This window comes from Bufo bufo, chromosome 4, assembly GCF_905171765.1.
Source record: "Bufo bufo chromosome 4, aBufBuf1.1, whole genome shotgun sequence".
Lineage (NCBI taxonomy): Eukaryota > Metazoa > Chordata > Amphibia > Anura > Bufonidae > Bufo > Bufo bufo.
Window position 1 is genome coordinate 440,384,547 of NC_053392.1, and position 12,573 is coordinate 440,397,119.

The following is a 12,573-nucleotide window of genomic DNA, read 5'->3' on the forward strand; positions in this document are numbered from 1 at the left end:
GCAGCCTCTGCCAGCAGTCTCAGCCACCAGTCCCTGCCAGCAGTCTCAGCATCACCAGTCAGTGCCAGCCGTCTTAGCCACCAGTCAGTGCCAGCCGTCTCAGCCATCAGTCAGTGCCACCAGCCACAGCTACCAGTCACAGTGCCAGCAGTCTCAGCCACCAGTCAGTGCCACCAGCCACAGGCACCAGTCACAATGCCAGCAGTCTCAGCCATCAATCAGTGCCACTAGCCACAGCAACCAGACATAGTGCCAGCAGTCTCAGCCACCATTCATTGCCAGCAGTCTCAGCCATCAGTCGCTGCCAGCAGTCTCAGCACCACCAGTCAGTGCCAGCCGTCTCAGCCATCAATTAGTGCCACCAGCCACAGCCACCAGTCAGTGCCAGCAGTCTCAGCCTCAACCAACAGTTTTGGCCACCAGCCACAGCCACCAGTCTCAGCCACCAGTCAGTGCCAGTGCCATTAAATATAGACTCTTCCTACTAATGTTTATGCACTAATGTTCTAGCGCCCGTTATTGTACTGGGCTTAATGTCTAGTAATGGAATAAAACTGATAAAAATAAGTCTTATGTATCCCAAATTGCCCAATCGAAAACAAGCTCTCAAACAGTTCCAGCGACAGAAAATTAAAGCAATATGTTTTTTTTTACTGTGCAAAATGCAGTAAAAAAAAAATGAAACAAAACTGATGAACTAAATGCCCAAAATATCTGCAGAAAGGGGTCTCCCTCTCACTAGACTAGAGAGGTGCATGAATTTCTAGAAACTTATAAGGCCCAATCAAAATTCTAGTAGAATTACAGTAAAGACTCAGCATCTGCACTTTAAGGAACTATCTAACAGTGTGCAAGTGGCAGTCCTGCACACGACCCGGCATTTTGTTCCAAAGAGTGAAGCTCACTGCACACATATGAGAGCAGAGAATACTGTAAGGAAGACTCAATGTATTACAACAACTGCTACTAATATTGGTCTCTTTTTTTCATGACAGACTTAAAGCACATATTGTCAATATGGCAGTTTTTGGCTTACCCGGTACCATGTAAAACGAGTCCGATGAAGAAAATAATAGATAGGTTATGGATATACCAGAAGACTTCATAAAATGACCTTCTTATGATTTCTGTAGATGACGTTACAATTAACACAAGAGTCAATGTGATGACAAAGCCAGAGATGCCAGCTATAGAGACAATCACTTCTTTTATAATATTCTGGAAACAAAACACATAATAAGATGAGAAAAGGAAATGCCTTATACATGTTGATCATGTTGCCCACACTTTATCTATTTTGCCATGCCACATGATTCAATGAAACACGTACAAGCAACAATCTCCCATCAACCAAAGTATCAGATATCTATCAAAATGGAAAAACAAGTTTGATATCTAATAAATGTTCAACCAGTTAGAAAAAGACTACCTTTAGACCAGTTTTGGTTTATCATTTAAATTTAAGCTATCAAAGCTGATTAACAGTGTGTTCTCATGTGCTGGTAGTGTACCATGCATGATACATCGAGAAAGACACAGTAATCTGTGGTAAATAATAATTGCGGTGGGCCATATGGGTTTTGACTGCACTATACACTACTGGTGCATAAAAAAAATACCCAAATCTTACTTCATAATTGAGCTTCTGAATATCCAATACCATACCTTCTGCTTTTTCCAGCTTTAGGCAATCAGTTTTTGAATAATAATTAGTGATGAGCGAGCACCAAAGTATTCGGGTGTTCGGCTATATATTCGTGTGCTTGGCCGAGCACCCGAGTATAATGGAAGTCAAGGGAGTCAACCAAGCACCCCCTGCTCGGAAGAGAAGAGGGTGTCTGGTTCATAAAAAAAGGTTAGAAATTGATGGAAACCCCATAAAAATGGTTTGGAAACATGAGTCATGATTCATGACTCATGAACAGTGCTCTCTATTAATTGCATAGTGTTATGACTATTCGCTGAGATCATATTTGCTATATTGCTCTATATTCGTTTTTAGAATATTCGTAATATTCAAAAAAATGAATATATAGCAATATAGCGAATATTATGTAATAATTGTGTAGTAAGTCAGTGATAATATCTAACACTGGAAAAGCTAGGAAATAACTCAGTGTAGATCGCAAGTTATTACCCAGCTTTCCCAATGTCAGATATCATCCTAGTGTGATTCGCGAATATTCTAATCGCAGATTTTCCATGCAAAAGGCTACACTAATAAGCATGTCATAAGACTCAGTCTAATATTCTTGTCAGAAAACTATGAAACCAATAGATGCCACTATTGAGTTATGAACAGCGCCCTCTATTGGTTTCATAGTCTTCTGACAAGAATATTTGTCTTGTCATAAGACTGTAAAATCAATAGAGGATGCTGTTCATAACTCAATAGCGCCATCTATTGGTTTTCATAGTCTTATAACAGCTGAAAAACAAGGCAGATTCTGCTCATTCGCATGTCTTTCCCATATGCCCATGTTTATGCAAATGAGCACACGAATATAGCAATGTGTTCGGGCCGAACACCCGAATACTTTGGTGCTCGCTCATCACTAATAATAATGTCAGAGGTGTAGCATATTCATGTTTTAAGCATTATTAATAGTATTAACCTCCTAACAGTCACGTTAAAATTGGAAAAACCTTCCCAAAAATTTAACTGTGTCTGCAGTAAATCTTGTTGGCACACAACTCAGGGGACACTATTGCATTTTTAACCCCTTAGTGACATCATTAATGTTAGACTAAAGAACCAATAATAGTTTCCCACTTTGTGTGATAGCAGTCATAACTAGGGATGAGTGAATCGACTTTGGATGAAACATCCGAAGTCGATTTGCATAAAACGTTGTTTCAATACTGTATGGAGCGAGCGCTCCATACAGTATTAAAATGTATTTGCTCTGTTGAGCCGAAGTTATTACTTCACGAAGTCTTGCGAGACTTCACATAATAACCTCAGAAATTGATTTATACTGTAAAAAACATTTCCCGAACTCGGGTACCTTGGAACCGAACCCGAGTTTGGGAAATGTTTTTTTACAGTATAAATCAATTTCTGAAGTTATTAGTCTTGCGGGAGCCAATACATGCTAATACTGTACAGAGCGCTCGCTCCGTACAGTATTGAAACAAGGTTTTATGCGAATCGACTTCTGATATTTTATCCGAAGTCGATTCGCTCATCCCCAGTCATAACTTTAAAAGATCTTCCTCAAATTTTAATTTTATTTTGTGGGATAAACCAATCCCACAAAATAAAAATAAATATTTGTGGAAGATCTTTTAAAGTTATGACTGGGGCTATATATTGTGTATTAAATAACTTTTATTCTTTTATTTTTTGGGGGAAAGATTAAAAAACAGCAATTTTTTGGTGGAATTTATTTACGGCGTTCACTGTGTGGTAAAAATAACATAATTTTATTATGTGGGTCCGTACAATGATCATAATGTCACATTTGTATATATTGTTACAGTTTTTTCTCTCTTCCTGCAGCCTCTCAGCTCTGTAACGGCTCTCTCCTCATCTACACTGAAGAGGATGGGAAGGGGGGGCTGCTTTAAAGGATAACTGTCATATTTTCTTTAAAAAATCAATAGTGCCGTGGCTCACATCAAGCCACATTAGAACAACGGCTCTCACACTAGAGAAGTGCGGCTTAGGCAGGGCTCTTCTGTTATTTCTGGTGCTCTATGCTCTTGAGGAAGTGTGCGTACCAGGTGCACAGAAACGTGTCGAGCCGTCCAGTACTAGTACTCCTTGCTAGCTGTGGCTGATAGTTGGCTATATATGAGCCATATCAGCTGGTACATCTACTAGCAGGAGTATAGCACCTTTGTTTCATTCCCGGTGGATTGCATAGTGCATGGCCATCTCCTGGGTGACACTCATATCCCAGTGGCGAGAGCAGTGCGGTTAACGTGCCAAGCACTGGGTTTCTTGCCTAGAGTCAGAGGACGGTAAACAGGCACTTTAAATGTGGCAATAATTATATGTGTGACAACAAAAACACTACGCAGTACATTTAGCCCTGGTGAACTACAAGGGAGAGGTGTGTCATTGTGGCAATACACACTAGATGCCACAGATTACCCTAGGGATTTTATGTGATGCCTGGCCTGTACTTTCAATATTATATCACATTGGAGGCTACACACCCCTTTGATTTTTTAATACTGGATACCATTAAACTTTTTTAGTTTTTTGAGTTTTAACGTCCATGAACATTTATATTTGCTTGAATAATTAATCTGGACATATACCTTTTCTCAACATATTTGTTTATAACATTTCTGTTTATACACTACTGTATATTATTGTACACAAGTTACTATGAACAGTTTTAATAAACAAACAAAACAAACTTACTTTATTGTAGCTTCTAATTGGATTTAAGTAATTTTCATTCGACCGATTGCCGATGTTTGCTAGTATGTTACACAATTCCCCAGCCTCTACTGACCGACTCATATGGTAGCGTTCTATATTAATAAAATGTGCGACAATGTGGATGGCTGCAATTCAAAAATTCCAAAATAAATAAGTAGGTATATACTAGTATTTCCAGATACACACAATCACAGTTACAAACAGAACTGTAGAAAAAAGAAAGTGGAAAAATGCCTGCATTATTTAAAGCATGAGGCCCCCATAAATTCTGGAAATATTTTCTATTGTCATGTCTTCTTGTTAACAGTACAATTGGCTTTTTACCACCTGCTCCCCTTGGAGTTTATGATTTTCCTTGGGATGGTAGGAATGAAAACAGCTCCAAAGGGACTGCTAGGTTGATAATCAGTCAACTCCTTTGCGATGCTTAAAGACTATTGTACATCTTTGGGGCAATTTTTTTTTATTATTATTGCATTATATTCATTTTTAGCTAAAAATAATTTTTTCAATTGGTCTTTATTAAAATAATGGAACTAGTGTTGAGCGAACTTCTGTGTTCAAGTTTGGCGTACAAGGTTCGGGTTATCTAAGAATTCCGTTACCACGGACAATAAGTCATAGTGGAATCCATAACTGAATTCTTAGATATCAGATCGGTAGAGGTCTGACTGTCTGGACCCCTGCCTATCAGCTGTTTGAAGAGCTTTGGTGAGTGCGGTTGTCTCTTCACAGCTTACCAAACACAGCGCTGTACATTGTATAACAGCTGTGCTTGGTATTGCAGCTCAGCTCCATTCACTTGAATGGGACTGAACTGGGCCTTTGCCACGGGACCAACATACGGTGACATCAGTGTTCTAGAAAGAGGCCTAAGCGCTCACAGAGTTCAGTGGCCTCTTCAAACAGCTGATCAGCAGAGGTCCTGGGAGTCATATCCCGCCGATATTAATGACCTATTCTAGATAAGTCTATATAATTAACTGAGATGATATGATAAACATTTAATATTTCAGTTTAGAAAGTGAGATTGTAAATTACACTTACAAATGAAGGTATTTGGAAAATATGCTGTATGCACTTATAGAGCACTATTTTGTCATTACCCATGCAGTGAACAATGGCCCAAAAAAATATAATTCTTGTCCCAAGGTGCATGTGTTTTAAATGAGGAGAAGGAAACAATCTAGTACCAAATATCTTTAAACCCAGTAGGAAGATGCAGAGAAGTGTGGATAACCCCCCCCCCCCCTCTGTCCCCAAGCCAGTACATATATCAATCCATGATAATTACATATGGTTAGTTACCGCTGCATATGTGATACACCAGGAAGTATCCAAAAGGAATAAACCAATCAATATGCTAAATACAAGTCTCATCAATAAATACATAAATTACTGCAGGCTTATACAATTTGAACCTGCGTAACTTGAAGAGACCAATAAGCGTGAAAATGTGTGAGGTACCACTAGCACCTGGTACTGACACATAAGCAGCGATAACAGCATAAATCAATAAATAGCAGATAACCAACCTGGCTGGAGGGCCGGCCCGACGTCCGTTTTGCTCACTAGCTTTTTCAAAGGGCCCTTCTTCAAGTTACGCAGGGTCAAATTGTATAAGCCTGCAGTAATTTATGTATTTATTGATGAGACTTGTATTTAGCATATTGATTGGTTTATTCCTTTTGGATACTTCCTGGTTTATCACATATGCAGTGGTAACCATATGCAATTATCATGGATTGATATATGTACTGGCTTGGGGGGGGGGGTGTTTATCCACACTTCTCTGCATCTCCCTACTGGGTTTTATTCATTTTGTATGTGTGCATATTTGTTCAATAAAGATTTATATGGTCATAACCGCGGGTTGGTTTTGCTTTTGTAGGAGGTTTACGGTTGGTTGCCGTGCGGTGTATATAATTGCTGGTCTCAGCTATTGTTGGTATATTACCAAATATCTTTATAAAGCCCAAACTTTCCTCTAAGTGTATGGTCACCTTCCTTAACACCTTAGCAGTGTCTAATGTTGAATAATGGTCAACATTAGAGATTAGCCAAGTTCTCAAAACTTTGATTCAGCTGCTTCGCCGAATTTCACAAAGAAATTCGCTTTGTGACAAAGTCCTTCATCACAAAGTGCATTTCTTTGTGAGTGGTGGACGCAATGATGGGGAACGGCGATGGTGCCGCCCCGTCATTGAACCCCTCAGATACCGCATTCATTGCTGATTGCGGCATTTTAGATAAGTGGAAGATGAGGTTTAACACTGACAAATGTAGGGTTATGCACATGGGAAGGAATAATGCAAGTCACCAGTACATACTAAATGGTAAAACACTCGGTAACACTGACATGGAAAAGGACCTAGGAATTTTAGTAAACAGCAAACTAAGCTGTAGAAACCAGTGTCAGGCAGCTGCTGCCAAGGCCAATAAGATAATGGGTTGCATCAAAAGGGGCATAATGGGGCATAATGAGAACATAGTGCTTCCACTCGACAAATCATCAGTCAGACCACACATGAAGTACTGTGTACAGTTCTGGACTCCTGTGAACAAGGCAGACATAGCAGAGCTGGAGAGGGTTCAGAGGAGGGCAATTAAGTAATAACTGGAATGGATGGACTACAGTACCCTGAAAGATGATCAAAATTGGGGTTATTCACTTTAGAAAAAAAGACGACTGAGGGGAGATCTAATAACTATATATAAATATATCAGGGGCCAGTACAGAGATCTCTTCCATCATCTATTTATCCCCAGACTGTGACTGTGATGAGGGGACATCCTCTGCGTCTGGAGGAAAGAAGGTTTGTACACAAACATAGAAGAGGATTCTTTTTGGTAAGAGCAGTCAGACTATAGAACTCTCTGCCTGAGGAGGTGGTAATGGTGAGTTCACTAAAAGAGTTTAAGAGGGGCTGGGATGTATTTCTAGAGTGTAATAATATTACAGGTAATAGCTACTAGAGAGGGGTCATTGATCCAGGGAGTAATTCTGATTGCCTGATTGGAGTCAGGAAGGAATTCTTTTCCCCTTAAGTGGGGAAAATTGGCTTCTACCTCACAGTTTTTTTTTTTTTTTTGCCTTCCTCTGGATCAACTTGCAGGATAACAGGCTGAACTAGATGGACAAATGTCTTTTTTCAACCTTATAAACTATGTTACTATGTAACACTAGTCAATATATACAGTCCTGATAAAAAGTTTAAGACCACTTGAAAAATGGCAAAAATCATATTTAGCATAGCTGGATCTTAACAAGGTTCCAAGTAGAGCTTCAACATGCAACAAGAAGAAATGGGAGTGAGACAAAACATTTTTTGAGCATTAAATTTAATGAAAACAACTAATAAACTGAAACAGTCTGTTTTTCAGCTGATCAAAAGTTTAGGACCACACCTCCAAAAAAAACTAAACCCCCCCAAAACAGAAATCCAACTTTCAAACATGAACTCAGTAATGAGTAGCTCCGCCGTTATTGTTTATCACTTCCAAAATTCGTTTCGGCATGCTTGATGCGAGTGGGAACATTTCTCCAAGTGGTGAAGACGGCCGCACGAAGGCCATCTACTGTCTGAAACTGTTGTCCATTTTTGTAAACTTCCCTTGCCATCCATCCCCAAAGGTTCTCAATTGGATTTAGATCAGGGGGAACACGCAGGATGGGCCAAAAGAGTGATGTTATTTTCCTGGAAGAAGTCCCTTGTCCTGCGGGCATTGTGTACTTTAGCGTTGTCCTGTTGAAAAACCCAGTTGTTACCACACAGACGAGGGCCCTCAGTCATGAGGAATGCTCTCTGCAACATCTGGACATAGCCATCGGCCGTTTGACGCCCCTGCACTTCCTGAAGCTCCATCGTTCCACTGAAGCAAAAAGCACCCCAGACCATTATGGCGCCCCCTCCATTGTGGCGCGTAGAAAACATCTCAGGTGGGATCTGCTTGTCATGCCAGTAACGTTGGAAACCATCAGGACCATCAAGGTTAAATTTTTTCTCATCAGAGAATAAAACTTTCTTCCACCTTTGAATGTCCCATGTTTGGTGCTCTCTTGCAAAGTCCAAACGAGCAGTTCTGTGGCGTTCAAGGAGACAAGGTCTTTGAAGATGTTTTTTTGTTTTTGAAGCCCTTCAGTCTCAGATGCCGTCTGATGGTTATGGGGCTGCAGTCAGCACCAGTAAGGGTCTTAATTTGGGTCGAGGATCGTCCAGTGTCTTGACGGACAGCCAATTGGATCCTCCGGCTCAGTGCTGATGAAATTTTTGTGGGTCTTCCACTTGACTTTTTTGTTCCATAACCCTCAGGATCATTTAGGAAATTCCAAGTGACTGTCTTACTGCGTCCCACTTCAGCAGCAATGGCACGCTGTGAGAGACCCTGCTTATGCAGTTCAACAACCCGACCACGTTCAAAAAGGGGGAGTTTTTTTTGCCTTTGCCATCACAACGTGTGACTACCTGACAGAAAATGAAAATGAATCCGCATCTTTGCACAGATTTGGCCTTTTAAAGGCATGTGGTCCTAAACTTTTGATCAGCTGAAAAACAGCCTGTTTCAGTTTATTCGTTGTTTTCATTAAATTGAATGCTCAAAAAATGTTTTGTCTCACTCCCATTTCTTCTTGTTGCATGTTGAAGCTCTACTTGAAACCTTGTTAAAGGGTTTCTATCACTTCGTATGACATAATTAGCTCTCAGACACTAGCAATCCGCTAGTGTCTGCTCTGGCCAACCATCCTAATATAACAGCTTTTGGGGCAGCCGTTTTGCTAAAAAAATAACTTTTATAAATATGCTAATGAGCCTCTAGGTGCTATGTGGGCGTCATTAGCACCTAGAGGCTCCGTCTACCTTCATACACAGCCACCGCCCAGCGCGTCCCTCCAGCCCGCCCATCTCCTGCTGAATGCGATCCTCCGTGTGACGCAACGGACGAATTCTCGCGCATGCGCCGTGCGCGGCTGTATTCGGCGCATGCGCAGTGAATGTCTGACCGCTCTCCTGCTCAGACATCTCCACTGCGCCTGCCCCGATGACGTCATAGTGCTCCAAGGAACAGGCGCAGTGGAGATGTCTGAGCAGGGAAGCGGTCAGACATTCACTGCGCATGCGCCGAATACAGCCGCGCACGGCGCATGCGCGATAATTCGTCCGTTGCGTCACACGGAGGATCGCATTCAGCAGGAGATGGGCGGGCTGGAGGGACGCGCTGGGCGGTGGCTGTGTATGAAGGTAGACGGAGCCTCTAGGTGCTAATGACGCCCACATAGCACCTAGAGGCTCATTAGCATATTTATAAAAGTTCTTTTTTTAGCAAAACGGCTGCCCCAAAAGCTGTTATATTAGGATGGTTGGCCAGAGCAGACACTAGCGGATCGCTAGTGTCTGAGAGCTAATTATGTCATATGAAGTGATAGAAACCCTTTAAGATCCAGCCATGCTAAATATGATTTTTTGCCATTTTTCAAGTGGTCTTAAACTTTTGATCAGGACTGTATCTACAGTTTGCCTAAGAATGGCACATTCTACAAGATGTGTATAACCTATATAAATAAAATGTAGTGATGAAGGACATGGAACAAGCTTCACCTAGTGTGACTACAACCTTGTACTCAGTATGCACATAATTGCACCTCTGTATTGTGGGCTAATATTGTTGCAATTGTCTCATTGCAAATAAGCTTTTGGGTCTCTAGGAACTGATTTTTGACTGGAAGCTCTGAAACCTCTATTGGCAATGTGTAAGCCCCTTCCTGTAAAATAAAATAAAAATGAACCTATTTATATGATCATGAAAATCCACTGCAGAGTTTAATTGTCTCCATTACATATACATAACTGATTTCTGTAAGACAATTTGCACTTAAAATGAGTAATTATGTGCATCATAATCTTCATGGAACCTTCTCAAGGAGATGAAACAAGTATACAAACAGCTATGTGGAGCCTGACTGACAGAACATTCTCTCTTAATGACTTTCATATAGAAGATTTAGGACCACAAGCGTCACATTATGTGAAAGATGTATCTGATGGGAACTTATATTAATTAACCCAGGCAAGTGTGAAAATGAAAAATGTTGACGTACGTCTGCAAGGATGCTTTAATAATGGGATTCTGACAGCAAAGCTGCATTCATTATACATAGGCATGTGTGAAGACGAAAAGCCAACATAAGCACAGATCCCTGGAGTGGATTTTCAATTGTGCTCTTGATTACAGATAACATTGTTGTGTATTCCTCTTTGAACATGCTCTGTCTCCAACAGGCTCTAATTACATCCTTTCCAATTTTAGCAATTAAAGCTTGCATTTGAAGTAGTGTGAGAACCGATGAGAAATTAAAGGTTGGCATGTAAACATAGATCTAAATGCACTTCTTTCAAGGTTGCTCACCTCTATTAGAAAAACCTGTTATTGACGCAGCAAGATAATGGTGGATGCTAATAAAGTAGGCTTTGTATGTTTTAAGCTCAGAAAAAGCCGATTATATGAAACAATGCTTGAAAAGAAGAAGTGGTTGCTTTTAATAGTGTAAAATAAGGCTCCTTTTGAGATGATTACTGCAGGATATATTTTCAGAATTGATCATTTTCACGCAGCTCTTTATTTTAGGTTTTATAGATAAGCTTTGAAATGAAATAACTTCAATGTGTACCTCATAGTTTATGTATCAGCTACTTGAAATAACAGATAACAAACTTTATGTATCTATCTATATAACACAAAAACCATGCCACATATATTATATGGTTGAAGCAAAGAAACATCAACCCCAACTATCCCATCATCATGTATTTAGTGCAGCACAATGTTCATGTTATATTATTGGAAAGACAGGTAAGTATACAGTGGGTTCACGTCTACTGTAACTACAGTAGTCTGTTCTGTTAGAGTAGCAGAGTTTTAGAGTCACAGTATCTGTCATAGCCAGACACCACCGAGCAACGCCAGATTCCTATTCACCACGATGGGATCCAACGGGTTTCCAACATAAATGCCAACTTCCTGCTGGAAAAATACTACTTATGCAGCAGAATGCTAGCATTTATGCCGGAAACCATCTGGATCCCCTTTGGATCCCGTTATAATGAGTGTAGCCAAATGGTGCTGGCAGTGTCCGTCTATGCTGGATATGGTAACTCTGGTAGTCTGTTCCTCTGCAGAAACAGACTACCCGAGTTACCTGCCGCAGATGTTAACCTAAGCTAGGATAAGAGGCTCCCAAACACCTCTGGTGATACTTATCTCTGGGGAAACAATAGAATCAAACAGAAAAAATATAACCTGAGGTGGTTTATAACAATGCTTGCATAATAAATGTATGCATAAACAAAAACACATATACATTCACAAACAAATATAAACACACTATGACTAGGTGCACATACATGACCTCAAACACTAAACAGTAAGGCTGGGTTCAGACCTGAGCGTCTTTGATATGCGCGTTTAACGCGCGTTTTTGACGCGCGTTTTTGACGCGCGTTTTTTGCAATAGTAAACGCGCGTTTGACGCGCGTTTGTGTGATTGACTGCAATGTCCTATGGCCACAAACGCGCGTCAAAACGCCCCAAAGAAGCTCAAGTACTTGTTTGAGCGTAGGGCGTTTTACAGCGCGTTTTTCAGCGCTGTAAAACGCTCAAGTGAGAACCAGGGCCATAGGGAAGCATTGGTTTTCATGTGTTGAGCGTTTTACAGCGCGTTTGAACGCGCTGTAAAACGCTCAAGTGTGAACCCAGCCTAAGTTCTCACATGCACTAGCATCAGAAGGAGAGGAGGGGGAAAAAGCATGGCTGCAGCATGAGAGGACAATGCACTGTTTTTCTATTTTATTTGCTGTGGTCTGCAACAGTTATCTTAAAAAACAAAAGCAAATACATACATAAGGAGATTATGTTAGGTTTTGTTGGCTGTTCTTTTTTTGTATTTGGATTCTGAGTGTGGTCTGGTAGGAGAGTGTGGTTTGGTAGGTGAGTATATTACACTTACCCAGGGGCTTATGCAGAAATTTGTCAAGGGAGGGGCTCAATGACTTAAATATGAATATGTATCCAATAAATACATCTTTGTGATATTATAAACTGGGGGGGCTTATGTGTGAGATTATATACTGGGGGGGGGGCTGCTGTATGAGATTATATACCGGGGGGGCTGCTGTGTGAGA

The 12,573-nt window shown here is 40.7% G+C and overlaps 1 protein-coding gene across 1 annotated transcript in view; it reads right to left on the reverse strand.

Annotated features, from left to right (window-relative positions):
- Window positions 1-12,573, reverse strand: part of NOX3 (NADPH oxidase 3) — a 123,118-nt gene that overhangs the window by 75,411 nt on the left and 35,134 nt on the right. The window contains exons 5-6 of the mRNA XM_040427287.1: window positions 4,376-4,521; window positions 1,037-1,218 (exon numbers count right to left, since the gene is read on the reverse strand). Of these exons, the coding sequence (XP_040283221.1) occupies window positions 1,037-1,218; window positions 4,376-4,521 (328 nt within the window). The remainder of the gene's footprint in view (window positions 1-1,036; window positions 1,219-4,375; window positions 4,522-12,573) is intronic.